This window comes from Ambystoma mexicanum, chromosome 9 (assembly GCF_040938575.1).
Source record: "Ambystoma mexicanum isolate Mex_15411 chromosome 9, UKY_AmexF1_1, whole genome shotgun sequence".
Classification (NCBI taxonomy): domain Eukaryota; kingdom Metazoa; phylum Chordata; class Amphibia; order Caudata; family Ambystomatidae; genus Ambystoma; species Ambystoma mexicanum.
This window is the reverse complement of record NC_090931.1, coordinates 556,268,792-556,293,707: the sequence shown is the minus strand read 5'-3', so window position 1 is coordinate 556,293,707 and position 24,916 is coordinate 556,268,792. Positions and strand designations below refer to the sequence as shown.

At 45.2% G+C, this 24,916-nt stretch overlaps 1 protein-coding gene across 5 annotated transcripts in view; it reads right to left on the bottom strand.

Moving 5' to 3' along the window:
• Positions 1-24,916, bottom strand: part of TRIM37 (tripartite motif containing 37) — a 1,981,866-nt gene that overhangs the window by 541,406 nt on the left and 1,415,544 nt on the right. For all 5 annotated transcript variants that reach the window (XM_069615157.1, XM_069615154.1, XM_069615156.1 and 2 more), the window contains one exon: positions 18,416-18,504. In XM_069615157.1, the coding sequence (XP_069471258.1) occupies positions 18,416-18,504 (89 nt within the window). The remainder of the gene's footprint in view (positions 1-18,415; positions 18,505-24,916) is intronic.

Here is a 24,916-nt window from a genome sequence, read left to right as displayed (position 1 = left end):
ACAGGATCTGGAACCTCAGAAGTGGTCTCTGGAGAAATTGGAATATGCCGGTTAAGTTATCAATGATTTCCCACCCCCCCTTTATCCGTAGGGTTACGTGGGCACAACGTCCCGGTCCTATATCTTGCCCGACGCGGATTGGTGGTGGTCTAGGATGCCCTTTGAAGCCTTCCTTGGTGTAGTGGGACAGAGAGCCACTTATCTGAACTTTCCTAAAAATGTTTAACTCTGAATTGCAATCACTGGAATCATCCTATTCAATAGTAAACCTACCTGAAATCTATATCTTTTGGAACTGATGTATCCAAGGCACTAGGCCCCATTCCATCTCAGGGATGGACTTGTTCCGGAACTATTCTAGTGTTGCTTTGAAGTGTTTCTATTGTGTTTTCTGAATATGATTACTTAACTGTATTGCACTGGTTGTGAATAAAATGCTTTTTTATCTTCTCACAAGAGTAAATGTATATATGTATTTTGTAGTTGTGTGGTAAAACCCAACTAGAAGTTTCATTATTTAGTGTGCATTTCAAAAGGCCTAAAAAATAATTGTATATTGTTCTACTTCTCTGTCTTCTCTGCTGCCAACCTTGATGGGGTTTGGCTAGACTTCAGTGTCTTTCCTGTTCACCAGAATAGGTTGGTCTCCCAAAATCTACCCCCAAGGTTTATTTTGGAAACCCATCCTAACACCTCTGAAAGAGAGGTTGCAAAAAACGATGGAATTGGCTAAGAAAAGTCTTTGTGCCAAATACCTCTGAAGAAGAGGTCGCCAATCCAGAAACAAAGAAAGCAAGTAATTATTGCATTGAGGGAACTGAAACCCAGATTCCCAGTACCTCCGATAGAGAGGGACGGAACACTGAACCAAGGAAAGCGAAGAAAGCAAAGAACTGTTCATTGCAAATTTAAGTGCTGATTGCCACCACCTCAGAGAACATTGACGTAGCTCGAATCCAAGAAAGTAAATACCTATTGCAGTGTGAGACTGCTGTGTCAATACCTAGAGTACCTGAAGAAAGACTATGAATCCAACAGTTCATCACTGGGAAATAAAACATCAGTTTGAAGGGAATGAAAACAGATTCCAAACTGGGAGGTACTATGAACTGTATTTATTTATAGAAATTGGAGGATAGCAATGCATTTTTGGCACAAAAGCGCTTAAAGAGCCGAGGCCATGGGTCCTTGACAATGGGTTGAGATAATGGGACCGGACGACCAAATTTTGCAGGGATAGCATAGGTACAGGATGGTGGAGGAAGTGCTAAATTAAGGATGGAGGGGTGATGGAAAAGTCCTGTAGGGTTGTCCGTAAGCGTAGAGAGAAAGGGAAGCAGGGTGATGACATGACGTAGAGTGCTAGCAAACAGGTTCTTCAGAAAGGAGGACGGTTTTGAGGTTGGATTTAAATAGTGGTAGAGTTGGAGTAGTACAGAGACGGAGAGTAAGACTAGGGGAGCGGGGTAAGGGAGAGGGTAGAAACAAGAGGCAGCACTTGGGGCTCGAATAGTGGCAAGGAGAGGAGTCGAGGAAGTTTGTAATGAGCAAGAGGTAGAGTAGGGAGTGAGATGAGCAGATGGGTAGGATGGAGCAAGTCCATGGCAAGTTGATAAGATGAGAAGTATATACTTAGCTCTTTGTTTCCTAGATAACCAGCCAATGTGGCGATGGAGGTATAGGTAAAGCGAGAAAGGTTGAAAAGTGTGCAGACTGTGAAGTTGAGGACATTGCCCAGAAGGGAAAAAGAATAGTTGGAAAGGTGATAGAGGAGACAGGCACAGACGTCCGATTCAGAGAGGAGATAAACTGTTTAGCATTATTTAAAGGAAGAAGATAACAGTGATATTGAGGAGGTTGAGTCTGGCTGCAGTGGCAGATTTGGAGAAGAGCAAAACGTTGTGAAAGGGGTCAAAGAAGACATCAAGGTTACAAGCAGCAGCAGAGTAAGGAAGGTAGTCAGAAGAGAGGAGGAGTGGGGAGAGGAAGAGATAGTCTGCTTGGCTGGGAAGTAGAGAACTTCAGCCTTAGTAGAGTCGGGCATGAGCGAGTGAAAAGCTATCCAATATTTGATGGCAGACAGTTTGACATTTTTGACAACAGCTTGTCGGATATGGAGGGAAAGGAGAAGATGCTTGTAGAGTCGTCAGCGAAGAGTTGATAGGATGGGCCGTAAGATGACATCAGTGCGCCACGAGCTGAAGTATAGAGAGTGAAGAGTAGTGGACCAAGGACAGACCCTTGGGGAACTCGGACAGTAAGTGTAGGGCTGAAAGTGTAGTTAAGGCTATTCCAAGGCACTTCAAAGTGTCTAGGAGCATGGTATGAAGCAAACCAAGCAAGAGCCTTACCTCTGATGCCAAGGAGAGAATGTAGAGAGAAAGTCAGAATGTTTGACTGCATCTAAAGAAGCAGAGAGGTCGAGAAGAACAGATGAACGGTTCACATGATGTGCAGAAGAGATTAAGTTGCTGACACTGAGGAGAACGGTGTGAGAAGAATGCAGAGGTCGGAAGCCACATTGGAGCGTGTCCCTGAGGTTGCAAGCCTTAAGGAACTCGGTGAGTCGATTGAATACTAAAATGCGCTAGAATTTTGAAATGGTGCGTTAGAAGAGACAGGACAAAGGTTCGCAGGACAGTTCAGATCGAGACCAGGTTTCCTAAGGAGAGGGATGACAGTAGCTGGCCTATAGGAGGTGGTAAAAGTAGCATTATCAAGATGGCATTTGAAGAGGGAAGACTGTGTGGAGAAAAGTGAGGAGGAAGAGGGGATAGAAGGTAACTAGCAATAGTATTGAGAATGGTTGACATTTTAGAAGAAAATTAGAGAGCAAGATCCTTTTTGGGGGGAGGGGAGACAGAGAGACACAGAGAGAGAGACAGAGAGAGAGAGAGAACGTTTGTCATAGTCCAGAGCTGAGGAGTAGTTTTGAAGAACAGTGAGGTAAAGTTGGAGATATGAGGAGTGCATTTGCCAAGTGCACAGCTTTTGCAGCATTGCTGTAGACTTGTTGGCCAGAAACCACATCAACTTTAAGTTCCAAGATCTTCTGACAACCACAATGCACATAAAATACTTAAATTCTATACCTGGTCTAATATAGTCATGTGTAAAATTGCCACAGTAACTTTGCCTTGTACTTGGGCCCACACACTTTTCAGGGAGTTCCAAGCTTCTTTGTATTAAAAGTGTGAATATGCCTAGACAATGGGCAGGGTACACTAAAGAAGATCGTACAAGTAGCATTCTACAACCCTAGACCCAGCTCACACAGTGCCCAGGCATGTACAAACTGGATGATCATATCCACACAGATGCCATTGTGCTCAATTGTCAGGGTCTTAAAAGCTTCTTCTTTGTGTCATTCTACTGGATCAGACCCAGTTGGGTCTTCAATATTTGATTAATGATATCCAACACTACTCTAGTGATAATGACTTGGTGATATAGTATAATAAAAAACAAAATTATAAGATTTTCCAAATCAAATAGGAAACCATAATGCTTTACTTGGAAAAATCGGTTCCGGTTTATTACAACCTGTAACACATTTAAAATATCTAAGCAGAGCGATGTACAAGTGCTTTTGTGGTCAAAGGGAACACAGCAGCTGCACAGTTTAGGAGCAAGTGTGAGGGTATTTTGCTGCCTTCTCTGAAATGTGTACTCCCACATCTTACCAACTTGTGTAGAAGTTGTACATGCAAGAACACAATTCAGTCAACCCCCCCCCCCCCCCCCAAGAGAGACAGCTCAACAACCTCTCTCTCGCTCTCCTCATTCCTGTTTTTGATGATTTAAATCTTTATTAATAGAAAGATTCTCATACATCAGCGATATATCAGAACGGCATGAAGGAAGAAACAGTATATACGAACAAAACAAAAAACAACAACCCTGATTAGGAGGATTCAGGTACTACATACAGAGCACTGAATACAGTTCGGTCCATGCTGGGAGTATCCTGTAGCTCATTCCGGATCCTACTCGCCCTAAACGATCCTCATGCCCACACCCCCTAGTATTGCTGGGTCCATACTTCCCACGCAACACAGGGTAAACAATAGCGATCCAATATCGCCCAGACTTATATGGTCCGTATGTTCAATCAGAACAGATGTCCGTTGGTTACCAGCCCATGTCTCAGTTTGTGACCGGCCGTACGCCGGCCATCCCACCCTCTCCTACACCTTCCCACCATCCCCTCCTCTGGAGTGACCCCAGTGAAGCATGCCCACAATGTTCAATCGATGTTCAGATGTATTGTCCGTACAGCTCCCACAAATGTTGTGCCCTTTCCATATCTCATCTATTAGCATGCGCTTGTCTTTCGAATATACACAGATTAGACACCAGGCACTCCTAGACTTTCATAAGCGGGCCATCCAGTGACTTCCAGTGGATTTAAATGGTTTTCCGGGAAACAAACAACAGCGTATGTATCAACTTGATCACAATACTATCATGGCCATCTTCTACACCCATACCAAAAGCATAGTTTTAGGTTCCAAATTCAATGTTACTCCTGGCATTGCCCCAATGGTATAGTGCTTCTTCTCCTGTACCACCGACCAGAACATGTGGCCCAACGTACGTGGTCGCCCACATCCCCGCCAGCAATCGGCTGATGATCGCAATTTCATTGCTGCCATCCTGGTTGGCGTGTAATAGTATCATTGGGTGATTTTATATTGATCATTGATCAGTGCAAAAGGTGTTCAGGTCCCAAAGTCTACTTAGGTGTCCAAGTCAGCCGCCCATTGCTCGACCAAAATCGTATTTTTCCCTGCATTGTTAGGGATGCTCAGTAAATAAAAGACCTTAAATCTGGGAAATGTTATATGGTAATATTTTAGTTTGAGCTCGCATCCTGAGGGTGTACGCTTTCACCTGTGCAGGGATCGCCGAGATCCCTGCCCTTTACTCTAGCCAAGCCGTTCCTTGGAAGCCTAACATTGTCCTGACCTCAGCAAAGGGGAAGGGGGGGAAATCCCCTCAAAAAGATCCATTATGCGAACCTGCCGCCAAGCTTCGGAGTCAGGTCATTTCACTTTCCCCACCCTGCCGTTAATGAGAATAGCACTCAGTCCAAGCCATCCCAGGATTGACTGAACATCGCACCCAGACTTTTCAGCAACTGCAGCCAAGATGTTAAGGTTGAACCCACTATGGGGTATTATGTAATGTGGTGTGGAATGCAGGCCCATGGGAGAGCCACCACGTCCCTAGGCAAGAGGGGACGCAAGATTGCTAGTTCACATTCATGCCAACTAGCCACCTCTGTCGGGTTGAGCCACCGCTTAATCCAGCAGGTCTGCGCAGCCAGGTGATAAGAGTCCCACGCGGGGAGTGCCATTCCTCCATCCTGTTTGGAGCCTCAAAGCCATTCTGATTTTAGCCTAGCCTTCTTGTGGTGCCAAATACATTTCCCAATATGTCTATTGAGGCTGTGCCGCATCCCTGAGGGCAGAGGATAGGGAATCAATTGTGCCAGGTATACTAATTTGGGAAGAGTGTTCATTCTAACCACATTTATCCTATTCCGCAATTATAGGGGTAGAGAATTCCATTTGTGCAAATCAAATAGAATTTTTTAAATTAAAGCAGGATATAAATATCTTGAATAAGGGAGAGTACTGAGGGGCCGACCCAAATCCCCAAGTATTTGATGTTATTCAGTTGTAGCCTAAAGTGCGCCACCCACTCCCCCCCCTCCCCCGGATCATAGGGGATGTCTGTGCGGAGTGGTATAACCTCTGATTTATCATAGTGAACTCTATACCTGCCAGTGTACTGAAGCTGTATAATATGTATTGGATATGAGGAAGGCTGAATCTCCATCCAGCAAGATACAGAAGAACATCATCCACGTATAATGAAATGCAGTGTCCACTCCCTCCTCTAGCGATGCCCTTCATCTCCCCAGATCCCGCCGAATTTCTTCTGCAAGCAGTTCAATGATTAGAACGTAAAGGAGGGGCAACAAGGGACAGCCCTGTCGAGTGCCTGAGTTCAACCGGAATGGCTCCTAAGTAAAACCATTCACGACCACCAACACCCTAGGAGCAGCATATAGTAGCCGGGCCATATCTATGAAGTATCCTGCGATGTCGAAAACCAGCAGAACTGCAAACATATAGGTCCAATTGACCTTGTCGAATGCCTTCTCAGCATTGAGGGATAAAACGACATCACGATCCGCTGTGACAGCCGATATGTTCAAAAACCACCTCAGACTGTCACGAGTGACGCCCGTGAATAAAACTGGTCTGATCTGGGTGGACCAGCCGCGGGAGAAGGGGGTCCAGTCGGCGTGCTAGGCACCTGGCCAAAACCTTTGCATCAGTGTTGATAAGGGATACTGACCTATGTGGACCGCACTCAGTCGGGTCTTTGCCCCGTTTGGGAAAAACTATGATGTTGGCCAGGAGCCGGTAGTCAGTGTAAAGCCCCAATGTCCCTGGCTTCATTAAAGACCCCGGTAAGTCTGGGGGCTAGCTTGTCCACCAACGCTTTGTATAGGTCACTCGAAAGGGCTCGGGCCAGTAGCCTTCGCTCCAGCCAGCCTCGATATGGCTGCTACCACTTCTCCCTCTTCAATTGGAGCGTTCAATTTGGCCAGATCATCTGTCGTCACGGTGAGCAGCTGAAGTCAGTTTAAAAATTCAGACAGGGCCTCTTTGGCGGGAGGAGGCAGCTTTGCGTATAGTTGGCGATAAAAAGCTAAAAAGCGATCGTTGATCAATTTGGTATCGGTGAGCAGGTCACCCGAGTCATGCTTAACTGCATCAATGAGTTGTGCTCTCTGGTGGCCAAGTAATAGAACAGCCATCGGTCGTAGTGGTCAATCATTGCTTTCAAAAATGGAGTTGGCTATTTGGAAAAGAACTTCTGTGCTCGTAGCATAGTGCATTCTTTGAGCTCTAACAATGTTGGAGTTTGCCCAGCATGGACCTATCCCGGGAAGCCTTACGCGCCCACTCCAACCTTAGAAGCTCCCCATGGAGCTGCTGTTCATGCTGCCTCCAGCCCTCCAGTTTATATGCCCATTCAGTAATACAATGCCTCCCAAGTACTGCCTTAAAAGCATCCCAGCAGCCTACCGCCGAGAAGCCGACTGTCAAATTATCATCCCAGAAACGTTCTGTGTGTTGCACCAGGTGCTCTATGTAATGAGGGTACTATATTGCCACTAGATTCAATCTCCACAGGGGGACTGTAGACTCACAACCGGTAGCCGTATGTGTAGTACCACCGAGTCATGGTACGAGATAGTAATGGGTCTGATTGCACACTGGTGAATCATCAACAACATTTGAGAGCACAGTATCCAGTAATCAAGACAGGCATAGTTCCCATGACTATTTGAGTAACAAAAATAAGTCTCTGCGGGTGAAGCTCCCTTCCGGAGTGTCGTAATCAAAGCTCCTCCATCAGGAGCAACAGCAGTGTATTTTTGAAGGTCGTGGGCGGTGGCAGGGGGGCTACCTATCCCAACCAGGTTAAAGAGCAACATTGAAATCCTGCCCAATCCAATGAACGTGAGTGGGCTCATCTCATGGGCGCATTGCGTAAAAACATGCAGGAAGAACCCAGAGCTATCATTGGTCGGGCCATAAATGTTTAGGAGGGTAACACACTGCTGAACAACATCCATCTCACCAAAACAAACCGTCCTTCAGGATCCCGCTGTATGTGCAACGAAGGGAAGGCGTTTATGGATAAGGATGGAGACCCCTGCTAAGTACGTCTGTTTAGGCCGTAAGCATACAAATCCTGTGTACCATGGCTCGGTTTTTGGCTTGTGGTATTGCTTGTTTTTTTAAACATTACGAAAAATGTGTGATTTCCTAACTGGAAGAGTCGAGGGAATGTAGTGGAGCTTTGTTTTTCTCAAAATTCACAGAAGCCATTGCCTTAGCGGGCCAACCATTTCCACCACATACCTTTTCTTTCCTGTCATTTTCCCGATTTTTTCCCAAACTATAGAGTTTTTCCCTACATAGTTGTTGCCTGTCCTGCGCAAATCATCCCTTCCTAAACTTGGAATTTTCTAACCTTCTCTTCCATTCCGTCCACGCATGTCCTATTGGAAAAAAAGGCCAAAATCGCCTACCTCTCACAAAATGGCTGGTAACCATATCAAAATATGTTTTTTTGGTTTCCACTCCTGGAAAATGGGGAATTCAGCACAGCAAAACCATTTTTCCTAGCACTTACAAAGAAAACACCACAGGCTTCTTTGTACATAATTTTATTAGCATTGCCTGTCAAAAACCCAACATTTCCTCACTTTTTGGTTATTTTCTCTCTCCCCACTATAGCAAACTAGGATTCATTGGTGGTGTTATGACCGCCTACATGTGGGAAAAAAAGGGGCCAAATTTGGCCGAGATATCTCAAGTAACAAAAATGTTACAAGGAATTGAATGGCGACATACCAAAATCACCAAAAAAGGCCTTGGCACAGGGGGAGGGGGGGGGACGAGTGGTGGGGGGGGGGGTTGGGGGATGAACCCATGGCAGTTTAGGGGTTAAAATGCAGATGAATAAAGCATGGTTGTTTTTGCCCTGGTTTCATCAGTTTGCTGTGGCACAAGTAAGGAAATCTCCAACCCGAGACCCTTACCTAGCAGGGAGGCAGACTGCAAACTTGAGATTCCAGTTTCATTGGAAAGTCCATCATAACCTCCTCTCCAAAAAGCCTGGTCTGGCACTGCCAACACACTGCTCTTCACCATCCTGGAGCCCTCACACCACGTCCCCTTTTTTAGGACAAGGTGCTGCACATTATTTTGAGGAATCAACACTCCATCTATCTTTTCTGATACTTGTCTCACTGTGAATAACCCCTTTGGAGAGTTGCAGCTTCACTCTGATACTGAAGGCCTGGTGCAGCTTCTAAACCTGGTGAGTTGTGGCTGTTGGTGGTTGGGTGTGAAGGGGCATTTCAATTTGTATTGTGTGAGAGGATTTGTGGCTTGTAGGAGACAGCAGGGTAGACCTATGGATGAAACAAATTCCAGACGAAAGCCTGGATAATGCCTTGCTATGCTTTGACAGGCAAAAGCCCAAGCAAAAAGTTGAGCATAGAACATGAGCACACTAGAGGGAGGTTTGAGGAATCTCTCAGCCTCCTAACCAACATAATCAAGAAGGTGAAATGGGTGACTGCTGCCCACAAATTTCAAGCAAACTTTCCTCTGGTAATGTCTGAATACCCATGCCATCTCTTTCCATCTCCAGCCAACTTGCAGATGCTCATTTTGATCTCATGGGGTACAACAAATCTATTTGAGACAAAGAGGGGTGGCATTGGGAGCTAAATAAATGTGACATAACGGCCAGGGGTAGGTGTGCTGGGTGCAGGTTGTTTTGCCATAAAGCCTGATCCCTCTTGCCTCGGACTAACTGAACCAACTCCCTTCTGAGATTTCCTACCACTTTACACTGCATAACACAGGGCCTCCCACCCCCACAAACTGCAACCACACCCCTGGCAATTAGCACATCAACCATAACCGAGCCACGACAAGACTCTCCTCTTTAGCCCTATCACACACTCACATTAGCGGCTAACCAGGCCCAAAGTACTGTGGTTTATCAAATCTTGGGCTCTTCTCTATGGATAACATACTCAAAAGTTTCTCCATTAAACCCATAGAAAGCAGATTGGCATTCGGGAATCGGGTACTTGCGGCCTGCACCCATCAACACTAAAGGTTTCACATCTGCATCTTTCACCTTTTTTCTTACAAAGCCACATGCAGCAGTACCAGCAATAGTGGCAGAAGGGAACTATGTAAGACCACTTACATTACATTACTTATCATTGTACTGTATGTGCTAATCTGTTAGGTCAGTTTTTCTGAGGTCCAACTAAAGGCTTAGTAAAACCTTTCAACTGAGACATTACTAGACTCCACTCTTAGTATAAGGTTAACACCCAAGTATATGGTAGCGTAGACAGAGCAGCCAGGCTTATCTTAGGTGGGAGAAAGAGCTATAGGAAAGTACACTGAACCTGTAGTATACCCAGGATTAATTTGAAACACTTACAACCCGAAGTATTATAAAAAATAAAGGTTTATTATAAATACAAGTAGGCCAAGTAGGCCAGGGTGGTAGGCCTACTGGGCTCTGCGGCGTTGTCTATATTTCTGCCATTGTGTCCCCTTCGTGGTATCCGTAGCTGGCAGCGTCCCCCACATCCTCCTGAACCGTGTATACTGACACTTGGTCCTCCTCGTCCAAGGAAGAAAAATCTGTGCCCTGGAGTACAGTTGAAGCCTCCTCCCCTCTCCCCGACCTTTTTGCATCCTGAGGGGTTGGGTTCGGGCTTAGGGATGGCATCCTCTTCTCCGGTGTCCTCTCCACCAGCTTGGCCGAGGCCTCCCACCTCGGGGGTAGGGACACTCCGGGCCTTTTCGGGGCTAGCTTGACTGGGTCAGCACCGTTGGCCTTTGAGAGGGCGCCACGCCACCAACTCGATCGTCGACTACTTCACCTGGGCCTTCTGGGGCAAGTTGGTCACCTTTTCCTGTGCCTTCATCTTCTTAGGCTTTTCCCACAGCTTCAACGGGTTAGCCGATTCCTCTTCGAGGAGGGGCTGGAGATGGAGGCAGATGGTGAAGCTGAGCGCAGCAACACCGTTGGAAACAGACTTGCAGTGCTTGGCCTGATCTTGGGGCCTCCCACAGATGGAGTGCCCTCAAAAGACTTAGACGCCCGCTCCTCGGACCAGCCGGTCCTGGGTGAGACATGCACTGCTTGCTGCATGGGGCAGAGGCCTTGGCGCTGAGCCACGCCGCCAGCCTACTTTGACGATCCTTCCCGATTTGCTTGGAGAACCCGAGGCAGATTTCACAATCCGCTTCCCTGTGATCCGGATGGAGACAGTAAAGGCACTGGAGGTGTTTGTCCTTTGCAAACACATTCCGCAGCTGGAGCAGAGCTTAAAAAGGGAACTCCCCTCACTCTTCTCTTCCGACATGGTCTGGAGTGCAGAGTAGGCCCAATGGCCTTCTGGAATCTTCGATGAAACTTTGACGATTCTTGCCCTTTAGGGGCATTTAAATTCACGACAAACGGATCCCCGTTTGTCAGCCGAAGGAGCGAAAGAGCACACATGCTCTATTTGACAAAAATAGAACTTTTTATCGAAAAAAGCGTGAAAACGTAGAACAGCTCACGGAACAAAAACGAGGACTCCCAAAACTTGAACGTCCGTTAAAAATCTAAAGATGGCTGCCAGAGGAGGGGTTGATGGAGAGGGAAGTCATTGGCTGGGGGCAGATTAATCCAGAGCTCAGTGATTGGTTTAGAGGAGAAATACAGTCTGTAAGTGAAACTGTTTTTTTCTTTTACCGAGGATTCCCGGCCCGACAACGGGGAGTATATTCATGAGCATGTGAATCCATGCCAGACCCCATGCTGGAGAAGAGCAAGAACTCTTTACTCTAATTTAGGATTGCACCATGCAGACCAAGGTCAGCTACACCTAAAGAACACTTATTAAGAATGGCACAGCTATTCTAGAAAGGTAAAACCCAATAATGTAATATACTATTACAGTTGCTTTTCAGATCAGTGGAACACAGACTGAGGTAAGGAATAATTCTAACTTATTTTAGGATGGCACACAGCTAAGTTAAGTTAAATACATATACTTTTTAAAAGAGCTACCAGCAACTTAAAGCCAAGTATAACCTAAGGCAGACTTATTCTAGACAGGCTACCAGCAAGTCAGGGGAAGCAAGACCCAATTGGGACACTCATACATATATATCCTAACAGGAATAGAAAAGTGAAGCAAATAGCATTACCTTTGGGGAAGAGGCGCAACCAATTCACAGGTGAGTAAAATAACCTTTTATATACTTTTCAGAATGGCACAACACACGTTCAAAGTAAATAAGAACTTTTATAACTGCTCACTCTCAGTGTGACAGTTACCAACCAACTCTTCCACAAGTAGGTTGTTATACATTTCAAGACAGAATACTTTAATTATCCAGTCCTTCCCTATGCCATTGCACAGTTTCACTCAGGGGCAGAAGCGGGACCCTAGTCGTCTAGGAGCCAGCTGTAGGCAGAGTGAGATAGGCTTCTGTTGCAGGCAAAAATCAGAGTTCCTATGGAAGACTGTTCAAACAATTATTTCACTTTAAAGTTAGTTAGGGTCCAAGGACTTCTGAGAAGACACCATAAGAGGATTCCAGCAGTGGGCTTGGGTGAACTGGAGAGGACTTCCAATCACAAGAACACCCCAAAGCTTTACAGAAATCACACAGGCGTAAGGAAAATAAATACCCCAGTAAACACAGTACCTTAGCAGAGCTGCAGCAAGAGGACTTCCGGATCTGCAGTCAAAAACCTGGATGATTAATTCCTTTATCATTAAGACTGAAGACAAGCTACTGGAAGGGCTTCTACAGCAGGGATCAATGAGGAAGGCTTCAGGCAAGAGTTGCTTTGCAGCTGGATCCAGCTCTGTGGTTTTGGCACCCTTTTCAGGAGCCAGAAGATGACAATATCGCTGGTCCTATTCTCATCACTTGCAAGGTCCATCATTGTGGTGAGGAGACTTTTCAGACTCGATTCACGTCTCTGGAAGTCCAGCACGACGCCACCAAAGATTCAGCTTGATTTGGAAATCGGAAGACCATGCACCGCACGATGGCTTAAGGTTGCAGGGTATAGAGGTATTGCAGCCTCACAAGGTTGCAGTACGACGTGGGATGGCCCAAAATGCAGGTCTTCTTGAGTCTAGTGGATCTCACCAGGCTCTGGGTGGAGTCGTAGTTTTCAGAGCCCCCAGCTCGCTTGGAAGCAAGGTTAACAGGCTCTGGCTACACAGCAGGCTCTCCGGTCACCGGAAATCATCTCAGCCGCGGTTTCTTCATCTTTGATTCATGTCCAGTGGTCTACTACATCTTCAGCATCCAGGGTCGGACTTTTATAGAGGAACCCAGCCAATCAAACAGACTTGCAACATTCAAACTTGGAGGGTTGGCTGTCCTTTCAGGACAGCCAGCCTCCCAGTTCTAACTGGATTCTCGCAGTCAGGCTGGAAGATAAAGGGCTGCTGAGATTTGGACTCCTCCCTCGCTTCCTGCCTGCAGAGACACTCTGGAGCCAGGGCTGCTTGACAAGGTCTCCCGCTGAAGATCAAAATCACACAAAGGACTTTCCCACCCTGGAGGGCCGGGGAAGATTCAAGAAAGGACAAGGAATGCTAAAATAGCAAAAAAGAAGGCGGGCCATTTTGGTAAAATGAGCACTCATGGGTGCCTTTACTGGGGCTGTGGAAACAGCCTGCAGTAAAGGTGAACCGAATTTGTAAAAAGGTTCACTGCCAACAGCCATTTAAGGTAAGCTTGCCCCTGTAACATAAATGTTACAGTTAGAATGAGAAAGGGGATACATTGTTTCTCCCCAGCATTCCACATAAGGTAGGGTGTGCTGGTGTTTACCGAACAAAAGGTAGAAGGGATAGAAAAATCTGTTCTACGCTTGCAAACTGTAGTTCTCACAAGGTTAGCCAGAGGAAGTAAAAGGGGAGCCCAAAGGTCAACCCTGTAACAATAAAAAGGTACATAACAAAAAGTTGCCAAAGAGGATAACATTAAAAGGACACTATGGAGAGGCTTAAAAATGACACCCATAAAAAGAGAAAGGATCTGAGAGTGTGGAAATAAGTTCCCACTCACTCATAATCCACCAGTAAAGCAAAAAGGTCTGTGGTTCTCGCAAGTGAGGTAGATTTAGCACTAGGGTTAGAATCTTACCAAACACTATTATCACCAATGAGAGGCTCTTAAGCAGAGTTTGTCTATATATGTAACTAAAAACCAAGAATAACCACAAGAAGTCCAGTTAGTACATAATCAGTGATCACTCATCATTGAAAGGCCTGTACAAATAAGAGAAAATCATTCTGAGGAGACTTAATACACTGATGCCGAGTGTCTGCAGTTCGTTGCTGGAGAACGTTGCTCCATGGACCTCTTTTGGTGTTACCATTAGGGAACTGAAAGGGTATAAGCCAGTGCGGAGCGCCGCATGGAGTGTTGCAGTGTGTCTGCAGCTTGAGGCAGTTGGAGGACGGAGGAGATGGTGCGCGCTGGGGTGAGTGCTAAGTAAATTTTCACCACAGAGTGCTTGTAAAATGTATAATCTGCAGAGCAAATCTAAACTGGATGACTGTAGTTCTAATGAATTACCACAGTACTTGATTCTGTTGCACGAATCCCAAACCAATAAAACCAAACTGAAGGAAGTTGGATTGAATGTCCTCAATTCACATGACACCCATTTAACCCCCCTCACCTCAGACCCAGGCGAAATAACCTTGCAGGCTTGTATTAGCCTGAAGAATACAGAGGTTGAACCAAAGCTTGAATCAAAGTTGAAAAATAAAACTTGCAAGGGTAAAGACAGCAAAAAAAGTGGCCTTCGCTTCAAAGATTACGGATTTGTACCCTACAGCTATTAACCAGCACTTATGCACCGAGGTCACAAAAAGAAACACCTTTTGAAAACCCCAATGATCTTCCTCCGGAGCTTATCACTGGAAAACTATGTATGGACGCTCAGTCGACACCATGTTTGGATGGTCTTCCCTCGCTCCTGACAAAACATGATTCTATGGAGGAAGCAAACTAGTGTCTTACCAGTAGCCCTAATGTACACGATACTGGCAGATAACATAAAACTTACCGTTCCCTTAATTTCAGCTCTCAATATGGTTCAAAACTCCTTTGTGAATTTATATGATAATACTAGCATATAAGTTAAATCTCACACTATTGTGCTGAGTGAGATAAATATTCAGTTGGAAACCCTGGAAGCTGACTGCCAAAGAGAAGAACTAGGATACCAAAGAACGCAAACAGTGAAAACCCAGAAAAAAGAAAGAAAGCTATTTTTGATACTAGATCAAAATCATTGACTAGTATACTTACTGCATAAACTACAGGAGCAATATGAATCAAGGGCTTAGTTACACTGAAGAAATATAAAGGCCCATCACAAACAAACAATAAAAACAGGGAAAGGGCCAATAGAAAGAACTTCAGGAAATTCCTGCAAAATGTTCACCTCACAGAGGGAGCAGCATAGGAAGCGGCCACCGAAAAAGAAGCAATCATTTAAACAGACAAAGAAAATCCAGAGGCCTCTATGCAAACTTCAGACCTCGATTTGAACCCAGAAGACGGCGTTGAGATCCACTCAAGCACGGATTGTCATCATATGGTAACTGGAAACAGGCTCTTGAGACAAACAAAAACCACTGTTGAAATTCAAACAGTAGAGTGCCATATCCATCCTTTGTTTACTCTGCAACATCAACGAGAGTACTCTAACCCGCCTTAATCCTGAGTCGGATCGCAACAAACTAAGCAGAACTGTGGCTCCTGTAAAAAAATATTTAGATGGTAATTTGGCCCACTTAACTTACAAAACTGCTGATCAATTCTTGTTAGAATTTGTTCTTCAAAGCAACCAACAAAATATGTTGAACCGTTTGAATGTCAAAGTTCTGGATCAAGTTCCATGCTTCCATTCTATAACACCTAAGGACATCGTTTGGTTTATTTTATGGATCCAAATATTGTGCTATTAAAGATACATTTGAAAATTGTCTCTGAAATGTTTCTTGATGAAATGGATGCGTTCAGAAAATTAGGTAATTATGCATGTAATCCAACATTCCAGCGGAAAGATTCCCCAGCTGTTTTTGGTGAATGCATTGATTTTTATCAATAGCATTTGACACTGTAAATTGATTCAGTGGAATAAATTAAAGAAATGGAAGATCCCAGACACAGGAACGTCATTTAGGGGTCGCAACTGCAACCTATTTGGTCTCCCTTGCTACCCCAAAAAAAAGAAAAGTTTTGTAGTTTTCTTTTTTTAAATTTAAATGCAAACTCCTGGGTGGTGGCCAGCACCATGTGGTTCTTTGCTTCTGGAAGGGATGGCTTTCTTGTCAGGCCTCTTAAAAAAAAAAAAAACAGGGGCTCCACAAGTTTAACACTTTCAGCGGTGACCCTAAATAAGAAAGAATAAGAATAACAAACAATTTCTGGAATTCTATACAATAATTGCTAAACTCATTAAATGTTTATTTCAGGCACACTTCAGGTGGTGAGTAACTGATTTAGTCTGTTCTTAAACACCTCAACTGAGCCTTTAATTCTTCTGAAGTCCATAAATGAGTACCAACACAGGATGGGTCATATTGTATGTATATTTGTTCTATATAAAGCGCTTATGCGGAAGTGCTACATAAATCATTTGGCCATGGACGTCTGCTTGGATTCACAGTAATTTGGTAATATGGGCCTATACACACTGATCAAAACGATGCATATGGTGATCCATTCTTGTATGAAATGTATATCACTTTATAGTGATATCGTAACCATATTTTTCATAGTGTATTTAGGAACAATCCTATGTGATGCAACTTCCTGTTTTGCCAAGGGGTGAAAGGTCGTGTTCCATCGCTTCCCAAGATATCACTTCGTGGTGGGGTCAAATTACATACCTTCCTGGGATGTCAGAGGTCAAGGGTTGTGTGATGTCTCTTCCACTACCCCTGTCATTTTGGTGAAATGATGTCCCTGCCCAGACAGCCAGATTGCCATTCTTATACACTTAACTTACATTGGGATACTCTGATTCAAATAAGGCTGACTCGGCAGTGCGCTTTGTCTAAGGAGTTCTCCACATCCAGAGATTTGCAGCAGGGATGCGTTCTGGCTCGCTGCCTGTTTAATATGTATCTAACATAGGGGACTGCTTCGTGAAGGCCTCTTTTGCTGCACCATGTTTGGATACCTTAAAAATATGTTGGCTAGCTTATGCAGAGGATGTCATTCTACTGGATCAGACCCAGTTGGATCTTCAATATTTGATTAATGCTATCCAACAATACTAGTCATAATGGCTTGGTGATACATTATAATAAAACCGAAATTATAAGACTTTCCAAATCAAGTAGGAAACCATAAGGCTTTACTTGGAAAATCAGTACCTGTTTATTACAACCTGTAAAACAGTTAAAATATCTAGGTTTTAACTTGGATGCAATTTCTAGCAAACAGGACATAGTGCTTAGGCTAAAGGAGAAAGCAATGTTAGTTTCTCAAATTATACAGGTTAATACATTATATGGTAGGTCCACTTATTAACTTTCACAGTCCAAAGTAATTCCATATCTACTGCATGGACTGGAAATATTCCACCTGGCCTCCAATTAAAATCCTGGAAAAATAGAAGGGTTTATTTGGAAAAAAGAAGCTATCCTTGCCTAGCTGTGTCCCTATTGCAATCATTCGACACAAACTTAGGTTGGTCTCATTGGAAGGCTGGCTCAAGTGGAAAACTGTTTTATAAATGGTTATCCTCCACCCGCATTTCTATTTTGAGCGAGTAAAAAAAAAAATCATGTATGAGAGAACATTAAGGCCAATTTTAAATGATATGCATAACAGTGATGCAAAAACAAGGGGTGTTCTGGGAGTTTCTCTACTACCGGCCTATATCCCGGGTTACAGTCTCAACCAGAGTCTTCTGCTCACCATCCTTTCACAGAATAGTGATGCCATATTACTGACCATTCAAACGCCTCCCGAAATTTTGGACAATAATCCTACAGAAGTCAAAAGAATATTGCTTTTTAAAATATTGGGGGCAATGCCATTGCAATTAGCAAGATGCACAAACTCTACAGAAATTGTACTTTAGGAGAAAGACTTCTGGGATCACTTTGGCAATAATCGCAGAAATTGCCAAACACTTACTGGCAATCCCAATTTCTTAACTTCAGGCTGAATTCGACACCCACAGTTGAGTTTATTAACCTTCATTGCAAAACTGTTGTATTAGAAACAAATTGTTTGCTTTGTAAACAGCCAGACACTATTGAATCTCTATCATTGCTTTGCTAATGTCCATTATTGAGAAATTTTAGGATTTCTAAATTTGGAATGTTTGTATATGACGATGACTGACTTTTAATCTATACATTTCGGCAATGTTTATCTAGTGGAAATTAAGTTCCTTTATCAATTGCAGTAATCAAATGTTTCTATCAGATTAACATGATTTGGTAATAAATTGGAAATATGCTTATAAAGATAATTGAAGATTGTATTTTTAAATTGCTTCTCTACTTACTTTCAATATGTAATTTTTCTTTTCATTCGTCGTTTCCTAATTTCAGATGCATTTTAATATTGGTTGTCAAAATAATTCTGAATTAAAATATCGCAGACATGACTAGACTACCAAATGTCAGAACATTTATTGGCCCCTGCCAGTTGTCAGTTAAAGTATCCCTGTCGTTATGACAACACCACTTTTATGGGGGTTATAATGATTATCCATAACTTTATCATACCTGATGCCCCAGCAGCGGAATCTTCCATAAGCTCTCCCTCTTCCAGTTCCATGTTGCTATTGCTGTACTCAACATCATTTTCACCAGACCTAAAAAAATAAATGTCAAACTGGTAGAAAGCAGCAGAATTCAATGTCAATTCACTCAAGCTCACATTTGAAGATTCTGGTATTTATTAAAAATTTAACATCTGTTGGAAACAAAAAAGTATTCTGGGGTCTACATAAAATATCTATATTTTTGGTGTAGATTTAAAATTAAGAAAGCCCCATGAAAAACAAAATCCATTCGGAAAGAAGGTCACAGAAGTTTGTGAACAAGTTAGTGGTTGAACAAGTAGACCAGGGCCTAAATCCTAAAGCTTACACAATTGGGCATCTCAGGGTGGGAGAACTGGTGAAAAAATCTATACAATGGCTTTTGTAGTGGTTAAACGAGAAGTACTGACAAGATTGCGATCAGCAGAGTTCCCAACACTATCCCACTGGAAAATAGGAATAGATTGTTGTATGCAATTCAACGAATTGGTGTAGAAGCCCATGAGCTGTGCTCATACATTTGGTATGTTTTAGGGCAGATGGGTGAAATATGGATAAGACTAAAAAAGGAGGCGAGGCTCTTATGAAATGATGGAGGAAGCTTATGCTTTTTCCCATGGCACAAATCTCTGCAAGATAAGCAACCACTTTATATTTTCCAGGTGGGTCTGAAACCAGATATGAGCAATAGTAATTTGCCTTACAAGATTAACTGCACACACACACCCATACACACACACACACACACAGTGCATGGCATCAGTGTCCCTCGACGGTTACAATTGCTATGTCCAGACAGGACATTGATGATAGTATAACTAGCATGCACTGCACCCGTTGCCTCAGTCCCTAGTTTTGGCCTCTTTCTGCTCGGCAGTTTTAAGGAATAAATAAAGCGCATTGGCATTGAAAGAGAAGTAATAAAAAAATTCACCTGGCATCAGTGTCCCTCGACAGGAATAGATAAAGCGCATGGGCATTGAAAGAGAAGTAATAAAAAATTCACCTGGCATCAGTGTCCCTCGACGGTTACAATTGCTATGTCCGGACAGGACATCGATGATGGTATAAATAGCATGCACTGCACCCGTTGCCTCAGTTCCTAGTTTTGGCCTCTTTCTGCTCAGCAGTTTTAAGGAATAAATAAAGCGCATGGGCATTGAAAGAGAAGTAATAAAAAATTCACCTGCAGAAAGATGGGTAGGCGATGAGGAATCCGTGGGAGAAACATCAATTTGAAAGAACAAAACCAGGGGAAGTAATTTGTTCTTCTAATGGATTGTGTCCTCCTACTGATTCCTCATTTTAGATGGACTCCGACAGCAATTCTTAAGCTGGAGGAGGGAGAAGTGGATGTTTGTGAAATGTTTTATTGAGCCCATAATATTGTGCAGCACTGCTCTTCCAAAGCAAATGTCTTGGAATGGCAGCATGTCCAAGCAGGCAATGCTTTGAGAATGAGTAAGTATGGAGTAAGGACCAAGTTTCGGTATGCAATTGTCCTAAACTGGTACACCTCTGAAGAGCCGAAGTCGTGGCCACTCCTCTGGTGGAATGGGCTCTTAGATTTTCAGGGAGATCCTTTCCAGCAATAGAGTAGTATTCTGAGATGCATAGAACGATTCAACATGATAGAGTTTGTTTGGTCACAGCTTGGCCTAACTTGTGGCTAGTGTAGCCAATATATAGTCGGTCATCCTGGCTGACATTTGCCATTCTTGAAATGTAAAAGTTAAGCACCCTTTTCCGGTCAAGCCTGTCAACCTCTCTTTATCCTTAGAAGGCTGAGAAGATGGATAAAAAGCTGCCTATGTAATCTTCGGAGTTCAACAAAATTCAGATATAACCTTCTGAAGGAAGGAGAAACCGTCCAAACTACAATCTCTTAGAGAATACTGTAAAAAGTGGTTTACATGATAAAGCTTGTAGCTCACTCATCCTGCGACAGAAGTGATGGCCTATAAAAAAAAATGGTCTTCCATTTTAGTAACCTGAGAGGAAAGGAACAGAGAGGTTTCAATGGCGCTCCCGAAAAAAATGTAAGTACCAGGTTCAAATTCAAGGACGGAACCAGAAAAGGGACCGGTGGGAAAGTATGCGTCAGTCCTTTCGGGAATTGTATGACATTGCATTTTAAAGTAAGAGCCTTGTTCTGACCTCTGTTTAAAAATGGATAACCCTGCCAAGTACCCCTTTAATGGTAGCCACCTGCAGCCTCTGATAGGCTATGTGCAGTAAAAAGGACAGCACTGCAGGTGTATTGCAAGAGAAAGGATCAATATAGTGCTTTAGTTGCTGGTCTCATATCCGAAAGGAACACCGCCATAAGGTCTTCTGGGAGGTCCCAATCTTTGTATCTTAGCCTTTCAGATACCAGGTATGAAGGTTCAATGTTCGGATTCCTGGGTGAAGACGACAGCCTCTCTCCTGCAAAAATGGATTCACTCTCTTCAGAAGACAGAATAGAGGGCAGATGGACATGTCTAGAAGGTCGAGGAACCACGTCCTCGGACCCAATCCGGGGTAATCAAGATCATGAGTTCCCAAACTTCCTCAGCCTCCTGATGACATGAGGGATGACAGGGAATGGTGGGAACGCATACAGGAGTGGAAATTCCCAGTCCACTATGAACACGTCCCCCAGAGCTCCTCTGAGGAAATTCCCTGTAACAGAAGAGGTCATACTTCCTGTTACTGGATGAGAACAGATCCACTTGTGGGGTTCCCCAAATGACAAAGATCTCTAGAAGAACTTCCGGAGCCAACTCCAGCTCGTGGGAGATCATGCTCTGCCTGTTCAGAGCATGTTACGCTCACCTGACTCCCACGGAGGCGCTGGCCTGGTTCGCGCTGCTATGACCTCTTCTAAGGTGATGCGCAGGGTTCGGAAGACGGACTGGACCCGGCCCCCAAATCTGGCTTGTCTGGCTCGCAGAAGTATCCTTATTAGGGTCTGGAAGGACGAGCTCTCCATCCTGCTTCTGATGCAGGGGCGCGTTGGTATCCAGTTACTTCACTGGATTTTCGGATTGGTGAGAGCCAAACTTGCTTGGCTTCCAGGTAAGTTTTTTGATAAGAGGTTCCCCTTGTGTCCATGCATTAATGTACTAATGCTAGTGTCTTTTTCCCCATTGGTGCCGGGGTACAGAATGCCGGGGAACAGGCACCGACCCGAGATGAGAGGTGAAATCATTGTAGAAATCAGGTAAGTGTTTAATGAGCGTTTTTTGGTAATGTCTTTTCATTCGCTCATTAACGCTGATGTCTCTTTTTCCCCTTAGGGGCCGGGGTCCGGAAATGCCAGGATGCGGCGCGGACCCGACATGAAGAGGGAATGAATCAACAGGTAAGTCTTAACATGGAGATTTAGCTTTCCTTATTCCCTTCTCTCTCTCACCTTTTGTTCTGGTTTTTTTTCTCCCTAGGCGCTGGGGCTTGACTGCGAATCCGGATGATCGCTGCTGAACATGGAGGCGCCCTGTAAAGGTGAGTGGAATGCGGCGCTGCAGCGATTGACGCGATGAGCTTTTAAATTAAAGTCTTCCTTTTCAGGATTGTCGGCGAGATGTCTCCGGGATGCGGATTTAGCAGGTAAGGACTTTTCCTTCTTCTGTTCTCTTCTTCTCTTCCTTTGCAGGTGATCCAGGATGCTGGCAGGCGTGGCAGAAGTCAGGATGCAGGAGCAGACACGGTGAGCGTCCAGCTGCTGGATGCAGAACAACGCGAAGCACGTGTGGCTGTTCGGGTGGGGTTTAAATAGCCTTGGAAGAAGTTCCAGGTATGTATCCTTCCTCCAATCAGGTATGTATCCTTCCCCGACCACGCCCGGATGGTAAATTAGTCCCACAGGTAAAGTAGTTCCTTTCAGGCCTCAAGGAGGCCGGGATCCTGCAGAATGGTCTGCATCAGGTAAGTGCACCCAAGCATTCCCATAATGAGCCTGGCGCCTATGGCGCCAGGACTGATGTCTTTTATGAGCCTGCGCCAGGACACTGTCCAAAGGGCCCCTATATGGGGTTGCTGGGTCCTTCCTTGGGGACTGGATGTCCGCTTTCGGGGATGCCGGGCTTGAACCGGCTCCCCGGGAGCAGGCATCATGACAGAGCATCTGCTGTCATATTCTCTTTCCTGGCTAGGTGAACAGTTGACTGAGAGATTCTGTTTTGTAGTGGCCAAAACCAGAGCTGCATTGCCTCCCTGCACAGTGGTAGTGACCCTACACCACCTCCCTTGTTGAGGTAATGCATGGCAACCTACTGTCAGTAATTATCAGGACATTCTTTCCCTGGATTGAAGCTAAAAAGGCCATCAGCACCAGTCTGATCCCCCAAAGGTGATGAAGAGGGCATCTGATTTACAGAAGATCTTGATTCTGTCCAGGTAAAATCTTAGCACACGTCTGACATCCAGACAGTGCAATACCCTCTGAGCCTCATCCTTAGGGTCTGCAAAGTATGTTGGTAACACTATCTCCTTATTCAGGTGAAAAGAGGAGACGACCTTCGGTAGAAATGCGGTGTGTGTTCTGATAACCACCTTGGTCCTTTTTAAATGTAGTAAATGGCTCTGACGCCACCAGCGCGTGGACTTCGCTCATTTGGCGTGCCGAGGTAAGGCCACTAGCAGGGCCGTCTTGCTGGTAACTAGCCTGATGTCCGCAGATGTCATAGGTTCAAATGGTTTATGTGCCAGGGCGCCCAGGACCACATTAAGGTCCGACACCGGGTGTTTCTTGATGGGTAGATACAGTCTAGTCAGACGCGCAAAGTGCTGCCTAACCACCGGATTGGAGGATGAAAAGACCTCCTCACCCGAGTTCTTGTAGGCCCCAATGGCCGCTGGATACGTGCAGCATGTGTCTACTTGCACCCCTGAATGGGCGAGGTGCGCCGAGTAGGATAGAACGTCGTCCAACAAGCAAGTCAATGGATCAATTTCATTTGATTCTGCCCAGTGACAGAACCTGGTCCACTTGCTTTTGTACTGGCTCCTGGTAGCGTCGCTCCTAACCCCTTGTACGATAGCCAGGTTAGCCTGTGACAGGTGCAGATGCTTCAGGGTAACCTGTTCAAGAACCATGCTGCAAAGGCTAACTTCTGCAGGGTGGGGTGAACCACGGTGTCCCCTTGCTGCGACAGTAGGAATGCTGGGCTTACCGGAAGGTGTACCGGGGGCTGATCCGACAGAGAACCAGGGTCTTGCGGGCCACAATGGCGCTATCAGGATGTGCCGAAGGCACCGCGACTCCCTGACCCTGCAGATGACCCTGTGCATCAGGAGAGTGGGGGGAAAAAAGCGTACGCGTTCATGTTGTTCCACGGGATCTGACATGCATTGCCTAACGAACCCCCACCTTGCCCCAGCCAAGAGGCAGACTTTGGGCATCTCCTGTTGGACTGGTGGCGAAGAAGTCCACCTGTGGATGATCCCACCTGGTGAAGATCCCCTGAAGGACCTCCTTGTTCAACTGCCATTCGTAGCTGTCTGAGCCCAGCCTGCCAAGCCTGTCCGCCTCTAGGTTGGACTCCTCCGGGAGGTGGATTGCCGACAAGTGCATGTTGTTCAGCAGAGCCCACTCCCAAATGCTGATTGACATTCTGCAGAGGGGAGACAACCTGGTGCCACCCTGCTGGTTGATGTAATACATGCAGGTGGAGCTGTCTGGATGAGTATAGACTTGCATGGATCATGGGGAGGAAGGCTTTGAGGGCAAGTCAGATAGCCATCATCTCGAGAACAATTGATGTGCGCCAGCTGCTCCTGACGTGACCATACTCCATGAACACTGTGGCTGTCCAGGGTAGCTCCCCCCCATTCTTCTAGGGGTTACTCTGTGGTAATGGTGGCCTGAGGTGCCGGCTCCCGGAAGGGCCTGCCTATCTGCAGATTGATGCCTGTACCTCACCAGAGTAGATCCTGGTGGAGATGTTGTGGTATGCTGACCTGCTCCACCTGAGATCCCTTCTCCTGATTCCAGGAGGCTGAGAAGTGCAGCTGCAGCCTCCTCATTTTGAGCCTTGTATGTGACACTGCAAGTAGACATACGGCCATGACTCCTAACAGGTGTTGGTACCACCACGCCGAGGTCATTTCTCTGCGGAGAAAAATGTCCAGCGGCCCTCTTGATAGCTGCGATCTTGTTCGCTGAGGGGAAGAGCCTCTCGGACCTCATGTCCCATATCAGCCCCAGGAAGGTCAGAGTCTGCGTGGTCAATAATTGACTTTGAGAGTTATAGAAAATCCCAGGACGTATAGTTTATCCATGAGGGCAGATGCTGTGTGCTGGACCGCCTCCTGAGATCTCGCCCTGACTAGCCAGTCATTTAGATATGGATAAATGTGATAGCCATGTACCCAGAGTAGGGCTGCCCTTGCGTTCATTAGCCCTGTTAAGACCATGGGGGCTGAATTGAGTCCAAGGGGTAGAACCCTGTATTGAAAGTGAAAATCCATGACACTGAAC